The sequence below is a fragment of the Drosophila montana genome, unplaced genomic scaffold (genome assembly GCF_035044405.1).
Source record: "Drosophila montana isolate Dmon_TW-CO22-7 unplaced genomic scaffold, ASM3504440v1 contig_3626_1, whole genome shotgun sequence".
Taxonomy (NCBI): Eukaryota; Metazoa; Arthropoda; class Insecta; order Diptera; family Drosophilidae; genus Drosophila; species Drosophila montana.
In genome coordinates, this window is record NW_026998511.1 from 203,018 (window position 1) to 223,644 (window position 20,627).

Below are 20,627 nucleotides of genomic sequence, written 5' to 3' on the forward strand. Positions count from 1 at the left end.
TGATTTCGTGGGCACATAGCTTCAGTTGCAGCCACCTTACACACACACACACACACACACACACACACACACACACTCACACAGCACACGGCGACTGCAAGGGTTTTCCCAGTGCTGGCAAGATGTTATGCTGCGTGACAAAGATGGCCGTCAGCGTAGAACATACAAAAATACACGCACACATTTTAAAGTTTTGCGCGCGCTCTCTCTCTCTCCCTCTCTCTCTCCCCTATTTTCCTTCTGGTCCAAATGACAGCAGATCAGCATAGCAGAACGCCTCTCGCTCACTCTTAAGCTATTTACTGTCCATCAACTGATGAGCGTGATTAACAAAGATGGCCGCCAGCTGGCGGACAACAACTAAATCTACACGCTCCCTACACTGAGCGCAGTCTCCACTCTTCACATGCATACATACGCTCTCTTCTCTCTTTGCTGCTTCAACTCACAGCAGATCAAAACTCTACACTCCACACATTCTCTCCCACTCTCACTCTGGCGCACTCTCCGCCAGCGGCCATCATGCCAAATGCTTTACATTATGAATGCCAGCAGATCGGCTCTAACTACTAGCGCTCCCGCTCCCACTCCCCAGCTTCGCAACGTTTGTGCTTTAAACGCACGCTAGCTAACTTGCTGTCTGTCTCTCTCGCTCACACGCGCTCGCAGCCATATTTGCCGTCGCTTCAATTATATTGTCACGCATTTATATGCCTGTGCATATTTATTGTTGTGTCTGCTGACACAAACATTTTGTTAACCTTCCACCTGCGCATTGCCCGCTTCAACATTCATTGTGCAACAACTGCATTGTGTGTATGTGTGTGTCTCAGTCTATGTCTGGCATTTAGCTTAGTCCTTTGCTCAGTGTTCAATTAAAAGCCAGTACGCAGCTCAGCTGGACATCAGGTGCATGTTTGCCTGTTTGTCATTTTGGCTGCTTGCATATTTTGATTTGTGCATTTAAACATTTCAAACAGCACCCGCTCCCTCCCCCTCCCCCTCCCCCTCCCCCCTCCCCCTATCGACCCCAACGCTCGACGCCGCTCGCCAACCGCCATCTGCAGCAGCGACGCCTCATCGCAAATTCTCTTTAGAGCAATTTTAGTTATTATATTGCATTGGCTTTGTTCCTTGTTGTTGTCGGTTTTTGCAGGCAGCTGCAACTTGACGTCCACCTTGCATTACTTATTTATTATTGAAGATTAACAAGCAGCTATTTTGGACAAGCCAGCAGGAGCTGACAGCCTGCCAGGCCGGCAGCCAGGCAGCCGGAGCCAAGTGCCCAGGCTCAAAGCCAACAACATCAACATCAACGTCAGCGGCAATGCGGCCTTTGCCTTTTTGCCCAGCCCAGCCCAGCAGCGTCCAGTGTGGAGTTTTGGGGCAATGGGCTTAACAGCTAAGCACTGAGCTTGAGCAGAGGCTTTGAGCCGCAGCCAGGTGCCTGGTTCATGCCAACTGTCGATCTAACTGGGGCTCCTCCAACCCAAACCCCTCACAAAACACAGCCCGTCGCTGTCTACAGCTGTTGGGCTGCGCATCAATTTTGCATGCCAGTCGTTACTCGCTCTCTTCCCCTCTCTCTCTCTCTGTGTCTCTCTCTGTGTCTCTCTCTGTGTCTCTCTCTCTTTTATTGTGTGTAGGCCTTGCGCGTGTTTAGGTATATATATTATAGTTATCTGTATTTTTAGCAAGTCATAAGTTTTAAATGTCGCATTGCTGGCAGCTGGCAGCTGCAAATGAAACTCGCACAATTGTCATATCTTAAACTAACTCACGCTCTCTCTCTCTCTCTCTCTCTCTCTCGCTCTCTCTCTCTCTCTCTTTGCAGTGTAGGAGTGACACCACTGGAAGCAGCAGCAGCAGCAGCAGCAGAAGCATAAATAAATATGATTAAGCTAAAGAATATATAAAAAGAAAGTTCAAATGAAATAACGCAATATAAAAACATAAATAAGTAAGCGGCAGCAGCAGCACCAAGAAGTAGAAGAAGAAGAGGAAATAGCAGCAGCAGCAGCAGCAGCAGCAGCAGCAGCAGCAGCACTTGGGCCGTTCCGTCTGTCCGTCCCGCCGTCCGTCCGTCCGTCTGTTGGCAGTGTGTGCGCGCAAGCGAGATAGAGAATCGAGCTCAATTACGCCGCCAAACTGTCGTGTCAGCAACAACGTGAAATGTGCAATTCCTGGCTGCTGCTCATAATTGCGCTCACTGTTGTCTGCCTGTGGAACTCGCAACAAACCGAAACATCCAAATCATGCCCAGCCGAGTGCATCTGCTTGTCCCAGACTCAAGTAAGCTTAACAATGTCTCCCCCTCCCCCTATCTCCCTCTCTCTCTCTCTCATTCTCTCTCGCCTGCTCTTTGTAGTTGTTTCCACTTGTAGTTTTCATAGTTGTTAGCTCTGTAGCTCTGTGCAACATCCCCATCCCCATCATCATCATCAGCTAAAGCAAAGGAAACTGTAGCTGCTGCCCTATAAAGAGGTCGTCTGGGGGATCCCCGGCCTGGTCAGACTCTTTGCCTGCCACACACACACACACACACACACACACTCGCGCACAGCTGCTTTCTGCGCCCCGTGATGAGCACGAAGAAAAAAACAAAAACTTAAATCGAAAATGCTGGGAAAAATGGTCATTTCCCTTTGTTTCAAATCCACACTGCACATTGGGCATAACCTGGCAAGGGGCCGGTGTGGAGGGGGGAGGGGCAAGGGGATTTGGCCGGGGGTGGAGAGGGATGGGGGTAGGCGCATTCCACTTGTTACATTCGCTTCGTGCGTCCGTTTGTCCGTCTCCCCAGTGCCGTTTCTTACTTTTCATACCCTGTAACCATGGCTCATAACACGGGGTATATACGGCACGTTAATATCCATGGCTGATCGGAGCAACGAACTATATGGATAGACTTGACCATAAGGGCTGCAATTTAGTTTCGATAACACCTTCGATAACTATCGATTTGATGGCTCGATATATACTCTTGATCGGATCGACGAGCTAGGGCAATATAAACGATTCCAGAGACTCTTATAGCTAGGATTTTACATTGATTAATTTCTTTCGATAACAGCTGCCATTTGCTCAAAATCGATAACTATCGAACTAGATAACTCTCGAATATTTGATATCTATCGAGCTCAGGCCGCTTTTCTTCAGCATTTCTAAGAGATACGAAGAGCTACATAGATTTACAAAGATAAGCCGCTCACACTTTGCTCAAAATCGATAACTATCGTATTTCGATACCTATCGAGTTCAGGCCGCGCGTTTTGAACATATCTCTGAGATTACAGTAGCTACGTTAACGGAATCTAGCTTCTCTTAAATTCTTTCGATAACAGCTGCCACTTGCTCAAAATCGATAACTATCGAATATCGATGCCTATCGATTTCACGCCACTTGTTTTGAGCATATTACAGGTTCAGCGGCAACATATACCAACATTTTAAGTTTAGCTTCTCTTAAATTCTAAACCGATAACTATCGAATTTCGATAACAATCTGTATTCGAATTTTATCGAATTTAGTTCACGTTTTTTGAGCATATCTCAGAGATTAAAAGAGCTACGTATATTAAATTTGTAATTTAGTTTCTCTCAAGGCACATTTCACGTTTTTTTTTTTGTTATCCCATTATCTTGAAACTACGTCCCATACACTACACGAGCCACTTGAGCCTTGCGTCTGGAAAAAAGAGTTTCTCAGTTTTGTAACCTCTCTGTTCGAAATGTTGACTTTAACAACGCCCCAACGACCCTTTATAGGGTATCTGCCAGTGCGCTGCTCTCGACTGTTGCAGACCTTTATTTTTTGTGTGTGTGTGTGTGTTTGCCAGCCTCGTATTCAATTGTCTCCCGTGAGAATTTTGCGGCCAGCTGCAGGCGCAGGCAGTAGGCAGTAGGCCTCGCCTCGTCGCGCGTTCCCCTTCGCCTCGCCTCGCCTCGCCTCGCCTCGCCTCGGTTAATGCGCATCCTTATTACCAATGGGGCCGAGAGCGCTCAGCAGCAATGCTGCTGGCATCGTCATTTTTACCAAATTGAGAACTTAAGTGATTTCATTATTTCAGATTATGAACAATGAAATGATTTACTCAGCACTCGACAAGACAACAACCCGTCAGAGGCAAGAAAGACCCGAAAAATTAAAATGAAACAAGAACAGAAAAACAGAAAAACAGAAAAACAAAAAAAAAAAGTCCTTGCTGTAGTTAAGATTCGTTGTACTTGCAGGTCAGGTGTTGCCTACTTTGAGGCCAATTCGAGTTCAACCTAAAGCCGTGACGCGGCGCGTGAAAAGTGTGCAAAGCTGAAAAATGTGTCGCTGATTTTGCTGTTGCGAATACGAAATTTCATTAAATCGAAACCAGAAAGAATCAAGAAAGAAAAAACGCAAACAAAACAAATAACAAGCAAAGCTTGCTGCCTTCTGCGGCAGCACCGAAAATTAAATACGCTTCACATGGCAGAAGCTGAAATCCCTTTAGGTACGCTTGTGTCCGCAGGAACTATGTATGTGATCAGGTTGTCTGACATTCAATTGGATTATTCACATATATCAGCAGCAGGTTTTGTTCGGATTTGTTGAAAAACAGGAGTTCGATTCGTTCGATTCGTTCGATTACGACCAGACGGAATATTGTTACTGATCGAGAATATATACATATTTATGCTAGTTTAAAAGAAATATTAATGGAATATGTCTTGATGGAGGCTAACGCCTGGATAGAGGGGTATGCAATGATGGACAGTAAAAGCGAAGGACAACTCAGCTAGGGCGGAGAACGGGGAACGGGGAACGGGTCGCGGGGGGGGACAGACAACGATGACATCAACGTGACAGCGACAAGCGAAGCGACGCGACGCGACGGCAGATAGACAGATGGCCGGGGCAGAAGGAGGAATAGATAAGGAGGATTGGCTAGAGCTAGACATTGTTGCGATGACTATGACGAGCGGGATGATGTGTTGGCGGAGACGAGGGGGAGAGGCGGGCTGGGTGGGTAGGGGGGTGGGGGGGGGTGACTCCCTCTGTACGAACGCACACATCAGCACATAATAGTTATAAAAAATTAAAGCGCAAATCAGAGACGAGACGCGAAATGCGCGGCCAAAGGCAAAACACACACAAAACAATGTGCGGAGTGGGTGGAGGGGTGAAGGGGGTGGTGGGGGGGGGGGGGGGGGTCAGGGGGAGTGCTAGAGAAGCCAAGCGGGGTTGATTAAAAAAAAAAAAAACGAACAAATGAAACGCAGCTGCAAAACAGAAGAAGCAGCACCAGCAGCAGCAGGAGCAGCAGCATCGGCAGAGCAATAGACAAGCCGCATAACGTGCTCGACTAGCAGATACCCTAGACACACAGCGACTGTTCTTGCGTGTGTGTGTGTGTGTGTGTGTGTGTGTGTGTGTGTGTGTGTACACCGAAATAGCAAGGCTAGACTTCTAGGAAGAGGGAGTGGGGTAATCCTATAAATATCACATACATATATATATAATGTATATGTTATAGATAGATAGATATAGATATTATATAGATATATAGATCGATAGATAGATGTAGATATTATATATATCCAGGTATATTTATGCATTTATCTATATAATATATATATGAATGTCCGACTCCTTTTGTATGGCTTTTCAGAGGCTTTAGTTCTTTTAGATATTATATAGATAGATATATATATGTATATGTACAAGCATATCTGCACACATATATATATTCCTATTATGTTTATCTGCCTATATATATTATTATTGGCGTGTAAAATTTACCAAACATCGGTTTAAAAAGTCCCGCAGTGATTGTCGATAATTATCGATTTTCAAGAATTAGCTAATTTATCGATAAACACATCTAAACTTTGCCTAGAAACACTTTAGTTTATATATGTTTAGATACATTTCGACTGCGCCTCTTGGCGTGTAGATTGAATTCCTAGATATCAAATACAAGAGTCCATACTCAAAATTAGCGACATGCAGCTTTAATTATCGATATTTATCGATATTCCATAGTTCCAAAATTAATCGAAAAAAGTGTTTAACTTATTCTGCATATTATAAACATTTTTTTTTTTATAAATAAAGCCCAAGACTATTTACTGGCAAGCTAAATGGCGCGTATACCCTGCCTTCTGCTGCTCTACTTTGCGAGGTATGCCAAAAGGGTTGGCAGTAAGTCGATATTTATCGAATTTAAAGAGATGTCAAGTGAGTAAACTGCCAGAAAGACTTGACAGTAGCTTGTATAATAGAAGTTCACCCCAAGAGCCTAGACTCCATATATCGATATATATCGATTGGCTGGAAACGGGAAAAGTTATCGATAAAAAAAAATCGGCAATGCCTCTGCGAGCGACAGACAATTAGGCAGCATACCCGATATTGGATTTAGCACAGAGTATGACAAAAAAAAATGAAGAGAGAGAGAGAGAGAAATAAAAGAATTCGATTTAATTTTATTTGCAGCAATAAAGCCGCAAATTCAATTTTCGCAACACAATTGACTAACACATCTCCCCCCCCCCCCCCCTCTATCTCTCCCATCCCCCTCCCTTTCTTTGGCAGGTGCTGTGTAACACGGGCGGACTCGAGCAGATACCGCTGCGCCAGCTGCCGGCAAGCGTTGAGAACCTGGCGCTAACGAAAAACAATTTCCCAATCATCAAGCCGGACTCGTTTTCGGGTCTGCGCGCACTGAAGAAGCTCTCGCTGGACGGCAACAATATAACGCGAATAAAACAGTTCGCGTTTCGCGGTCTGCCCCGGCTGCGTGAGCTATCCATACAGTATACGCCGCTGCAGATGGTGGCGCAGTTCGCGTTCGCGGGCTTGCAGAATCTGTCGACCATATTGCTCAGCCACAATCAGATCCAGCGGATCGAGGGCAACGCGTTTGCGGGCACCTCGAACATCAAGCTGATATTGTTGAGCAACAATCCGCTGATACGAATCGAGAGTTCGGCCTTCTCCAGCTTGACGAATGTGGGACATTTGATATTGCCATCGGGCATCAGGTGCATCGAGCCGGACGCCTTCTTTGGCATGGATGCGGTCGGGCTGCTCAAGCTGGCCTATATGGATCTGAAGGAGATATCGCCGTACACCTTTCGCGGCCTGTCCAATGTGCTGCTGTTGACGCTGCAGGAATCCGATTTGGGCGTCATCTGTGCCGACGCCTTTACGGGGCTCACCCAGGTGGAGACGCTGCAGATACTGAACAACAAGATCGATTCAATTGAGGAGCTCAACTTTACAAATACGGCGGCGATCAAGCATCTCAAGTTCCATGGCAATCATGTGCTCGAGACGCCCGATCCGAATGCCATCATTGTCGATGGCGTCGATCATTTGCAGCTGCTGAACAATCATTTCCCCTGCGGCTGTCACATACACACCCTGCTCGACGGGCCCCTGGCCGAGGGTGCGCACAATTTGAGCGATTTTCTGCAGAAGAACTATTGCATCTCGCCGCTGGAGGTGAACGGACGGGTGATGAGCGAACTGGATATCGATGCGATCGGACGCTGTGCCGATCAGCTGACCAAGGGCAATCTCGGCTCCTCGGCGGCCAGCCTGGCGCTCGGCCTCAATGCCATGCTCCTCATCGCCGTTGCCAGCTGTATCGAGTGGCGATATCCGCGCCTCCTCGCCGCCCGGCTAGCCCAGCTGCTCAGCCACAGTCACATCGCCTGGCATCGCCGCCGGAAACGCCGACGGCCCAACTAAGCAAATACACCCAGACACAAGCGGGCCAGAGCAGCAAGGAGCGAACGAGAGAGACAGAGAGAGAGAGAGAGAGAGAGAGAGAGCGAGCTGAAACCCGTTTGTACTGAAATCTATTTCCCGCTTAAGAAGTAAGTATATTCGTATACATCAGCCAGAAAAGTATATAGAATAATTCCCATTGGAAAAGTAGCAATCCAACTAGAAGTCCTTAGACCCTGAGCTGCCTCCAGTCTAATTTGAATGCTAGCTAGAATATTTAAGACATATACTTAAAGTTAAATATCCCGTTTGATACCCTTGCAGAGGCTATTATAAATTTGTCGTTAAATGTGTAACGCATAGAAGGAGACATCTCCGACCCCATTAAGCATATATATTCATGATCAGTCTCAACAGCCGAGTCTGTCCCTCTGTCCGTCTGTCTGTTTCTATGCGAACTAGTCTCTCAGTTTTAAAGCTATGTTTATGAAACTTCGCAAAAGTGCCTCTTTCGATTGCACGCAGAACATATATCGGAGCCAGCTGGATTGGACTACTATATCATATAGCTGCCATAGGAACGATCGGTCGAAAAGAAGGTGGTTGTATGAAAAACTTTTTTGTTTATCAAGATATCTGAACCAAACTCGGCATTTATAATTTTTACTATGCTCCTTATATATATGCAAAATCCCATCAACATCGGACAACTATATCATATAGCTGCCATAGGAACGATCGGTCGAAAATTAAGTTGTTGTGTGGAAAACTTTTTTGTTTATCAAGATATCTGAACCAAACTCGGCATTTATCATTTTTACCATGCTTCTTATATATATACAAAATCCTATCAACATCGGACCACTATATCATATAGCTGCCATAGGAACGATCGGTCGAAAAGAAGGTTCTTGTATGAAAAACTTTTTTGTTTATCAAGATATCTGAACCAAACTCGGCATTTATCATTTTTACCATGCTTCTTATATATATACAAAATCCTATCAACATCGGACCACTATATCATATAGCTGCCATAGGAACGATCGGTCGAAAAGAAGGTTCTTGTATGAAAAACTTTTTTGTTTATCAAGATATCTGAACCAAACTCGGCATTTATCATTTTTACCATGCTCCTTATATATATACAAAATCCTATCAACATCGGACCACTTTATCATATAGCTGCCATAGGAACGATCGGTCGAAAATTAAGTTATTGTATGGAAAAAGTTTTTGCTTTTCAAGATATCTTAACCATACTCGGCATTAACTAATTTTCCTGTGCTTCTTAGTTACGGGCAAGGCATTATGAGCATTATGAAAGGGTTAGGTCTGCAATATTTATTTATTGATGCCATTTGTGTTGCTTTAGTTAATGAAACGGGGCAGGTTGGCAGATCTGTAAAGCTGGATGCATCGCATTCAGCTGTTTAGCCAAAGCTCTCGCATCTCTAGTCTAGTTTTTTGGGGCTCTCAGCCCTGGTTTGGTTTTCATTTGGCTCAAAGCCTTTGGCTCGTGCTGCTGATGTCAGCGCTTTGTTACCATTGGAGGCGTTGCTTTTGGTCAGCTGCTTATCGCTGCTATCACACGCTGCCATTCGATCCGAATGGGCCCCGTTTCGTGCACAAAGGTATTTGGTGCAGTGCAGCCCATATACCCCGTGCAGCATACCCTGTACACATTTCCATCAATTTTTACGTTTCACTTGAAATGCAAATGGAAAATGGTTCTCTCCCTCTCTCCTTCTCTATCTCTCTTTCTCGCCTCTCTCATCTTTAAATGCATGCGGAGAGGAGCAGCAGAAAAAAATTTAGTGGCATTCATCGTCATATTCCGAACCGTTAGCCAAATCCAAATCCGTAACCGGTTTTTGTTGTTTTTTCTTCATCTGTCCCCCTTTTTTTTTTTGTCTTTCGGGTCAGCCCGGAATGTTGGCTGTTTGGCTTTTGGCTCCGACGGGCCGAAACCAATTGAACTGCAGCCGGCCTTAAAGGCAGCTTCGGATGCTGCAGCTTCAACAGTTTCATTGTGAGCGGGCATCACTTAAAGTGCTGCAGGCTCAGCCCAGCACTGTGAGTGCGAGGGGAAAAGGGTGGAAGAGGGGGGGGGGGGTAGGGGGGAATGGGAATAGGCTATGGGTTAGCATACAAAACGAATACGGAAATTACAAATTCTATTCACTCGCAACGGCATTGAGGGAGCGCTCTAATTCGTAGCTCCAACTTGTCCCAGCCCCGCCCACAAGCCAGCCCCTGACACACACACACACACACACACACATACACACAGCTGAAACTTTTGTGGGAGCAGCGGAAAGGCAATGGTCCGACGGGTCTATTCTTTAGACGCTTATCGCAAAGGATTTAGATTTATCTAACTTGATTATGATGCTAAGCATTGCGCCACACACACATACACACACACACACACACACACACACATTCGCCTGCCACTTGACTGAGTGGTTTTGCTCCCCCTCCCCCCTCAAAAAACAAATGCTCAGAGAAATCATTGAAGGAAATTAAAACTTTGTTTACTTTCAAGTCCAATTCTTGCAAAGCCAGACACGCCCCTTTTTAACCACACCCAACCGCCCAACTGCCCAACTGGCACGCCTGCAGTCGAGGGTATAGCTGAGCATATTATAAATTTGTGATACAACTTGAACTGGAACTTTGTCGACAGTTGGGAGAATATGGTGCGAATAAACCCTTTTTTGCTGCAGCCGCAATACAGATCGAAATTTGACGCCTTGCATCACTTTATACTTATTATAGCTGACTAAAGGGGTTAATCTGTGGTAAAAGTATTTTGATCTGAGCTCACAAATTGAAAGCTCCGACATGCTTCGATTCAAGACAGAAAACCTCTTTGGAAGCTAGCCGGTTCGAGCCTCAAAATTTCAAATTCCATTTTATATTGAAGCCAACTCTGAGCTAAGGCCCAGGCGTAAACGAACCTATATTTTATTTGGTTTAGCTTTCACTGACTGATTGATTGATTGATTGATAGACAGATAGACCAACTGACTGACAACCTGGCAACCTGATCAAATTGCTGCTAGAGTGATTGAGGGGCTGATGATGGAGACTGACCAATTGACGGACTGGAGGACTGATTGATTGCTTGACTGATTGAGTGACTGATTGATTGACAGACAGATTGATCAACTGACTGACTGGTTGACTGATGAAATGGCAGACACGGTGATTGACTGCCTTCTTGACTGATTGAGGGACTGGAGGACTGATTGATTGCTTGAATGACTGAATGACTGATTGAGTGACTGACAAGTTAACGGACTAAAGAACTGATTGATTGCTTAACTGATTGAGTGAATGACCAATAGACCGACTGGTCGACTAATTGATTGATTGACTGACTGATTTGCTGATTGACTGACTGATTTGCTGATTGACTGACTGACTGATTGGCGATCAATACACACGACAATTTCTAAGAGCTGGATAGCTGCATTCTTTACTATAGTTAACTTATGTAATGTAACTGAAAACTCATTTGGGACGAGATTCACGCTTTTCGCAAAACTCACTTCTCCTCTTCGGTCTCAATTCACAGCCGAATCTAAAGTATTTTATCACATTGATTGGATCAACCGGTTAAGGGTATTTATTAGGCGACATGCTGATGCTTTTTATTCTATTTGACTTTTGCTTAGCAGCTGGTTTTACATATTCGCCCCCTACCCCCTAACCCCCTACACACACACTCCCCCCCCCCCGCCCCCTTGCTGAGCACACATAATATGGCAATTTATTTAATCAGTTTGGCGTTTGGCTAATTGAAGGCATTTTGGTCCAGAGCATGGTGCGGCTTAAAGCCTGGCATTTAAAGCATGGCGGCCGCAGCTGCATTTAAAATCGAGGCGTACCGATGGCGTTCGTGATGGGCGTGATGGCCGTGATGGGCGTGGCAATGCGTTAGCTTCAAACACGTTCGCGCGTTTGAACCGCACGTGGCTGGGCGCGCGCTTCGGCACACGATTTCTGTCACTTGGCTCCTCATGTCCGCAGATCGTTAACTTAATTGTTCCGCTTGAAATCCGAAAACTGTTGTTGTCCGCCATTGTTGCGACTGATAGTCACAGCTCCGCCCACTCTGCCTCGCCTGGGCCAAGAGTCGTGCGAGCAATGCAATAAAATTGGCGTGACTAACTGTAGTGGGCGGGCGCAGCGCTGCCTCTAAGCCTGGTCACACTGCACAGACACCGGACACCGGACGCCGGACACACTGGACGGCCGGCAGTCGTGCGTGCCGCTGCTGACAGCGCTGCTGACACGGCGACGACGACGTCCTGCAATCAGCAAATGGTCGACCGCAGCAAAAGTCGCGTAATTAACGCGAGCGACGCTTCGACTGCCTGCCCCCGCTCCCCCCCCCCCTCCCCACTCCCCCTTTGTTGACCAACAAGTCGACTCAAATTAAAGCTTGACCCCCGCCACCCTCCACCCTAGCAGCCAACTGGCTGTCCATCAGCTCGTCAGCCCTTTTATAGCTGTGATAAATTTAGCCGTAAGTCGCGACAAAAAATAAATTTAACAATGCTGCTTATGTCTAGGCAAATGCACGACTAGCAGCTACCCTGCAAAAAGTCTAGCAATTTGCATGCGATTAAATTTTATAAATGGCAACAATTTGCTGCAAATGCAGCAAAGTACGCTAACTGCCTTAGGCACGACTGAGAAATACCCTGTAAATAGCTGCTGCAGAAAATGAAAGTGTAAACACTTTAACTGAAATGTTTGAGCAGCTAATTACAACAGCAAAAGTAAGCTGACAGCTCTACTGACTGAATGCACGACTAGCCAATACCCTGTAAAATAATTGGGCAGTTAAAAAAGCTTGAATATGCTAAGTAGAAGATGGCTCCCAAAATACGAATCAGCTATAAATGCTCTGGCGTTTGTACATTTACCCATGCACGCCGACAAATACCCTGTAAAGTGTTGCGGCACTGAAATTTCGAAAACTTAGAGACTACGCCTTGAATAGTCAATAAATCATAATACTATATAAATATTGTTGCCAAGTGACTTGCACAAAACTAACTTAAATGAATTTGATCCTTGCTCCAGGTCTAGCATACCCTTTGCGCATGATCAGTGCAGGGTATAAGAAACAAACGAACAAACATTGAATCATTTGCAGCAACAAAATCGAACTATTCGCACGAAGTAATCAAAATCTAACAAGCTGAACATGCTTGACATACTTAAGCACGACTATAAGATACCCTGTTAACAACGAGCTGCACTATGTAATTGCCTGATTGTTGATTTTCGCACAGAATTAAACAGCTTTGGGCTAAAACGCACGACTATGGAATGTCCTGTAATGCGATTGGGAGTGAGAAGAACAAAGCCTCAAACTACCGCTGCTGCAAAGCGTACAGGGTATTATGAGCTCACAAGTGAAAGTGAATGGCTATCAATAAAATGTGAGCGGCAAAAAGTGAAACTCAATGGAAATTGTAAGCGACAATCGCAACGCAGCGAAATTGAAAAGGCCAAGAAAGCAATCGAAGAGATAAGAGCAAGACAAAAAACCAGGAGCAGGAGCGGGAGCGGGAGTAGGAGCAGCTGGCAGAGTTACGCGCAGTTTAAGGTGTAGAGAGAGCAAGAGTGGAAGAGAGAGGGAGAGTGGGAGAGAGTGGGGGAGGGGTGTGCAGGTAAAAGGAGTGTCGCACTACTCAGCAGTTGCCTAGCTGCTCATCATTGTCGCCGGTTGGGCCAGGCAAATTACCAGCGCCATCAATTAGCTTGACCGCACCGAGCTGGAGGCCAGACTGCTTGGCTGAACGGAGGCAGGGAGGGGGGGGGGGGGGGGGGGGATTTAGCAAAGAATCTGTGCCCTGAAATATGACAACAGACTGCGATGGGGAGGTTAAACGATGTCCATTTGCGTGTCGCTGCGCATTTATTTCATTTCATTTCTTTTATTTTTCTAGACATTGAACCCATTGAAAATGGGTTAAAAAGGGTATAATGTACTTGTGCAAATGTATGTAACAGGCAGAAGGAAGCATCTCCGACCCCATAGAGTATATATATTCTTGATCAGCATCAACAGCCGAGTCGATCTAGCCATGTCCGTCTGTCTGTCCGTCCGTCTGAATCTCAGAACCTATAAGAGCTAGAGACTTGAAATTTTAGCTGTAGCTTCTCCTAGTGCCCGCGCAGTTCGAGTTTGTTTCCGATATTCGATAACTTGGCCCGTTTCCAAGTAATCGATAAAAAATAATTTGAGCTAGAGCCACCAAACTTGACATGTAGCTTCTAGAATAGTATATATATATCAAGTAGCTTTCATTTTATACCTAACGCCTGTTGGAAGAAGGGGGTTCAGGGTATCCCCTAGTCGGGAGCTCCCGACAAGAACCTCTTACTTGTTTTTTCTAGCTTGCCTTCGTCTTTTTTTTTTGTGCCATTTGGCATTGCAAATTTATTGAGCTAATACAAAATTTAATCAGGCTGCCAGCCTTTTGGGCAGGCTCACAGGATTATCAGGCGCGCCGACCATAAATAACTGCACGGGCACGAGAGGGTGGTGGCGGGGAGGGGGCGTGGGGGGGGGGAGGTTCAAACAGCTGGCGGCGCATTGGATTTGGGCATCAGTCGAATCGGGCCGAAGGCTGTGAACAACTGTGCGGAGCTTGGCTATTTTGGGTCCTTACACTTCATTTAAAGTCAAGGAGTCGCACATAAATTTCCATGCACATAATTAAACGGCCAAATGACAAAGCAAAATCGTTAAATCGGGGTCAAAGAGCGGTACCCAGGCACATGAGCACCCCTTTTGGTGCCAGGGGCCAACTACAAAAGTAATTAAATATGCGGCTAGCTGACCTCACACACACGTGTCTCTGCGCTGTGTGTGTGTGTGTGTGTGTGTGTGTGTGTGTGTGTGTGTGTGCGTTTGTCTCATGACAAAAATTATGAAAATCTATGTGGGCCGCCTGTGTCAATTAACGTGGCCAAATCGACGAGCCGCCAGGCCACAGCTTTGGTATCAACGCCCAACGCCGCCCAACGCCGCCCACAATTAAGCTCGAATCATTAACATTTTGAAAAAGATGCTCGCCCGCCCTGCTTAACTGAAAACTGAGATTGCAATTGACAACGACAGGGCGCCACATTTGCAGAGGACTTCACAGGAGGACTTCGCACAGTGGGGCGAAGGCTGGCAAAAAATGCCGGCACATAATATTTTCACCTTTCAACATTTGCTGCTGCAACTGAAAATTGAAGGTGTGTTCGCCAACAATTTGCCATCCGAAATGCAGCTGTGCATTGATAATCAGTCTGTCAATCAATCAATCAATCAATCAGTCAATCAGTCAGTCAGAAGAGGCAGCTATCAAATGCAGCTTCGCTATTTGAATTGCCTTCAGCTAATGTCAGAATTTGTGCGCAAGGTCTGTCAAATCTACGCACGATTTGCCCGACTATTTGCCCGAGGATTTGCCCGAGGATTTGCCCGACTGATACAGATGCGTTACACATATATTCACAGATGTTTACGTTAGACTCTTATCTGCCACAAAAAGTTGACAGTCGGGATGCGTGTCCGATAAACGTTTCTCAATGCATCGATAACATGGACAGCTGCATATCGATAACAAAAATCGATAATATGCAAAAATGGGCCAACTAAGACAAGCTCGATATGGCAGACGTCTGCAGACCGATTTGGCCATTTTAAGGCCAATTGTAGCTGTTAAAAGCAAGCTGAAAACGTTTTAAACGTTCCTCGATGCATCGATAACATGGACACCTGCATATCGATAACGAGATTCGATATTATGCAAAAGCCAAGTTTTTAATTTTGTTTTATGCTTTTTGTCCACTGTGCACTTGTTGGGTTCGCAGAGCAGGAAGCCAGCACGCAAAACTGCTTAAGTGAGCTTAAATGTGGATGTGAGTTTCACACACGCGCACACACACGCACACACACACGCACAATAGTGGCCTACCCCCAGGCAGCACATAAAACATTTCTAGACATGTGCGTCCTTTGGGCTGGCCTGCAACAATTTAAAAAGTGAAAAACTTTGTTTGCCGCTGCTGCGCTTAAAGCCTTTAAGTATTTTAATTATGTGGGCTTTGCGCTAAAGGCTAAAACAGCTGTCACACACACACGCACGCACACACACACGCACACACACTCGCACGCACAGCCTCTTGGCCAAAGCCCAGCAAATTTGTAGCCGCCAGCGGCAGGCAGCTAATTGAAAAATCGCCTATGCCAAGGGCTGCAGGCAGCGAGGCAGCGAGGCAGCGCCTTGCCTCAGGCTCTTGCCACACACGCAACCTGCGGCACGACACTTGCCACGTGGCTGTGCGTGTGTCTGTGTGTGTGTGTGTGCGTGTGTTGTCATGTGTTGTTTTGTGATGTCAGCAAAGCTGATGTGACACATGCAAATGAGCTGAGAGTCAGGCACGACGGGGCCAAGCACTCGACAGCAGCTAAAGTGCGCGCCTGTCACTCACTCGCTCACCCACTCAGTCAGTCACTCAGTCAGTCAGTCAGTCAGTCAGTCAGTCAGTCAGTCAGTCAGTCAGTCAGTGAGCTAATCTCTGAGCGAGTCAAAGTCCGAGAGTACTTAGCTAATATCCGAAGCGATGTCTGATGGTTGTTAATTGAAGTCAGGAGTTTAAGTCCATAGTTGAGCACAAAGGGCATCCTTTGGCTGGCTCGGGGCTGCAGTTAAAGTTTTTAAGCTGTTCGCCTGCTGAGAGTCGCAACCTTTGTTGGGCAAACAATTGAAGACGAAGTGCGCTTAATTGAAATTCCAGTTGGAAGACAATTCAACTAATGTTCAGCTCGTAGCTCGAGAGTGCTTGGTCGCAACCTTCGTTGTGACAGAAGTTGGAGACGAAAATTCCTCAGTCGCAGTTGCAGCTGCCCTAGTTTGGGTAGTCGAAGATCAGAGGGTTTGTGCCTCCATAATTCAATTCCTTGGAGATTCCTTCGAGTCCAACAAAGCACTCATTTAAGCCCTAGCTAGGACCTTCAGCTGAAACCTTAACTAAAATAGAGCTGTTGCAGTTGAATTACAGCTTAGCACACCGTCGAAGTCAGCTTGAATTCCGAAGTTAAGCTTGAAGCGCTTAGGTATAAGCTGGAGTCCGAGAGCAGGCAAAGTTCCAGCCATTTTAAGTCTTGGTCGATAAGGAGCTAAGGAGGAATCAGAAACCGCATCCAAGTGAAAGCCTTTAGCTGAAGTCGCTAAGGTCTTAGCTCGAGCATGAATGGAAGATCGATAGCTCTCGGTTAAGCTTGAATACCAGTTGAATACCAAGGTGCTGGTAAGGCATCAGGCAGAAGTCCAAATGGAAGCACAGATAATAATGTTTAAGACGGAGTTCGAGTCAAAGGTCGAGAGACTGTCGTCGGAATAAGGGTTCAAGGAAGAACTTTAGGTCGCAGGACGTGAGTCTGCCCCATAGTAGAAAGACTTTGGCAATTATGAGCCAAGATCTTAAGTAAAGAGTTTTAAGCTAAGAGACGGAGTTCGAGTCAAAGGTCGACAGACTGTCGTTGGAATAAGGATTCGAGGAAGAAGTTGTAGCACAAGTACGAGTTAAGATTCCGAGTTGATAAAGAAACCTGAATAGAAGTTCAAGTCGAAGCAGAGTTGAGGTCCGCTGTCCGCAGGACTTGAAGTCCGATTCGAAGTCCAAGTTCGAGTGTCCTTTAGCGATCGTCTATACGCAAAATCGAATCAAAAATAAGTGCAAACAAATCGCGCGAGTGTTTGGTGTCCGCAAACAGACACAGCGCACAATTCAAGCAGATTGCGTTTGAGCCCAACCCAAACCAAACTCTCTGCCATCGAGCGACAGAGTTGGACAGGACACAGTTCAACACAGCACATAAATCAGGGCGAGGGGCGGTTCGAGGAGCTGCGGTATGTCATGGCAACAGCTTCATATAGTTGGCCAACACACATGTGTGTGTGTGTGTGTGTGTGTGTGTGTGTGTGTGCGTGTGTGTGTTGGCATGTGGAGTGCTCGCATAGGCATTCAAGTGCACTCGAATATCCTTTCTAGTCTCGACTGCCTTCCTGGCCTGGCTTTCTCCCCCCCCCCCCTTCCCCCCTCTGCCCCCACCTCCCTGTCCGACTGCCCGCCGGCGCATCAATCTGTTTGACGATGTACATTCCGAGCTATGACAACGAAGCATTTTATTGTTGTTAACAGACTCTTTCACAAACACGCACGCACAAACAGACAACCCGTGCGACTCGACACGATTCGACACGACGTGCTGATACCCTGTAGTCACGTGCCCTGAACCAAGTCTGGGGTATGCTGGTATGCTGTCGCCAAATGCCAGGCAAAATGCCAGGGCTGCAACTGCCGCTGATTCAGTTCAATGTTTCAGTTCATGAACCAGTTTTTAATTTAACTTTTACTTAAACTAGTTCTTTTTGTTGAATTTAGAAAACATTCTGTTATCGATTTAGGTCATACCTAAAATATTGTCAGAAAATAAAGTGCCATCAATATCGGCTGCTGCTTAAGTTCATAGTTGGAATTTTGCATGCGAACCAGTTCCGTTCCAACCAGATTTGCATCATATCTAGTATTTTCTTTAAACAATATTGCTTTCGGTATTTTTTATGCAAATCACCAATTTGATTGTTAGTTGCAATGAAGACTTTTGAACATATCTGAGGTATTTCATGAAAGATAAGAACGTAGAAATATACAAAATTCGGTGGCTGCATTTCTTCTATTCCCGCTGAGATCTCAGTTATCTGCGAAGCACAGTTTTAGCATTTAGCAGTATTTCCCCTATATTCCCTATGTTTGCTCCTAGGATCTCAAAGCTTGCTCTTCATATCTATAAATTCCCTTATAAGTTCGATTAGATGAGCTTATTTAAGGATGGTTTCTGTATGTGTTCGCTCTTCTTGGCTTTAAACAATAAAATATTTATTGGGCAGAACTATCTAATATGATAATATGATATGTTGGGCTTAGTTCTGTTAGATAATGTTGACAACTGATAACCATAAAATAGGTTTAACTTTGACTGCGCTTTGAGAACTTTTAAAAGTTGATCTGCGAATTAGCTGCTGCTTCTTCTTTCATCTGATGAAAAGCAATTTCTTTATTAAATTGAATTGTTTTTTGACTTTGAGTTTCAATAATTATACATTCTTTATGAAGCTTTTTGCTGCTTGTAATTCATATTTATATTTATTTAGTCAATATGGCAACATTTTTTATGGAATTAACTTTTTTTCGAAGCGGCAAAACTCGTCAATATTTAAGACTTAAACATATATGCCATCACATTTTTAAGTTAAAGTTGATTCTAGTTTACAAAATATCCTCTTTTAAGACGCATTTAAGTCCCAGACGAATGTCTCAGCCATTTGTAACTATATCCAAAACTCGGGCAATTCTTTCATTTAATCTTCAGTTTAACTATCTATCCTATCCTATCCTATCCTATCCTATCCTATCCTATCCTATCCTATCCTATCCTATCCTATCGTATCCCATCCTATCCTTATCCTGTCCTATTTTATTGTATCCTATCCTATCCTATTCTATCATATACGATCCTATCCTATCCTAACACATCCTATCCTATTCCTTTCCTATATAGTATCCTATCCTATCCTATCCTATCCTAATCCTATCCTGATCTATCCTATCCTATCCTATCCTATCCTATCCTATCCTATCCTATCCTATCCTATCCTATCCTATCCTATCCTATCCTATCCTATCCTATCCTATCCTATCCTATCCTATCCTATCCTATGCTATCCTATCCTATCCTATCCTAATCCTATCCTATCCTATCCTATCTTATACATATAATATTTTCATCATTTTTATACCCAGCTTGGACCAAGCAAAGTCTGACTGAGTAAAATATACGAAATGCGTAAATGTTTTCAGTTAAAGCAAGACCCCAAATTATTATAAATTATAGATAGACTTGTGTGCACACATGGCCCAATATAGCCCATGTTGCGTTGACATTTGCAGGGTATAGGATGGCCACAAATTTGTCAAATGCAAAAACACTGCAGTTTTCTATCTGAGTTTGTTTTATCCATGTTTATTTTATGTTTATGCAGCAAATGCCAGGCTCCTGGCTAATCCGGCAGCGAGCTGGCAAAACTGGAGTGCGGCGTCCGGAGTCCGGAATACGGACTACGGAGTACGGACTACGGAGTACGGAGTGTGCGGAGTCCGGAGTGTGCAACCGGCAACCGAGTGGCGGGTCGGGAATTAGGGAGATTTTTGTTATAAAGTGGGCTTTTGCACACAATCAATGCGAACGACTCTAAATTATTGTATCTAACGAATTTGAATCTAATGTGTAAATCATAAATTGGCAAACTGAGAAACCAGAAATTTGCCCAAAAATCATAATAAAAGTAAAATAAATAAATTGAAACCGAACAATTAAAAGCGTATTTAAGCATATGTATGTATCTATACCATAAACTATATATATAAATGTACGTAATAGCGAGGTGGTTTTTTTTGTTTTTTTATCGTGGGAAGATAATAGAGGAACATTTTTTTTTGCCCTAGTCTGTAGTTGATAACTAAATAAATAAATACATAAATAAATACATTTTATTGGCCAATTAATAAAGAGCAATAAAACCAATAAAAAAATAAGCAAACAACCAAAAAAAAAAAGTCAGCAAATAACAATATCTTAATTATCCTAGACGAAAATTATGCAGACACGCACACACACACACACAGACACACAGATATAATAGTCAAATACACACACGAAGAAGTCTAGTCAATTAAAGCCACTGAAATTGTATCTTGCATCTTGTATCTTGTATCTTGTATCTACACAAATAGCTAATCTTAACATAAGCAAAAAGAAAGAAAGCAAACA

General features: G+C 44.7%; 1 protein-coding gene across 1 annotated transcript; it reads left to right on the plus strand.

Annotated features, from left to right (window-relative positions):
• Nucleotides 1–2,039: 2,039 nt before the first annotated feature.
• On the plus strand, nucleotides 2,040–20,367 carry LOC135435520 (chondroadherin). Its single transcript, XM_064692610.1, has 3 exons — nucleotides 2,040–2,292; nucleotides 6,572–7,860; nucleotides 19,840–20,367. Exons 1-2 carry the CDS (start codon nucleotides 2,173–2,175, stop codon nucleotides 7,730–7,732), a joined length of 1,281 nt encoding a protein of 426 aa, XP_064548680.1. The 5' UTR covers nucleotides 2,040–2,172; the 3' UTR covers nucleotides 7,733–7,860; nucleotides 19,840–20,367.
• Nucleotides 20,368–20,627: the final 260 nt, after the last annotated feature.

Excerpts from the sequence above, each read along its gene's own strand:
- LOC135435520 (XM_064692610.1), top strand. The coding sequence starts at position 2,173 with ATGTGCAATTCCTGGCTGCTGCTCATAATTGCGCTCACTGTTGTCTGC. Across the intron at positions 2,293-6,571 it reads TCTGCTTGTCCCAGACTCAA|GTGCTGTGTAACACGGGCGG; the intron begins GTAAGCTTAACA and ends TTTCTTTGGCAG.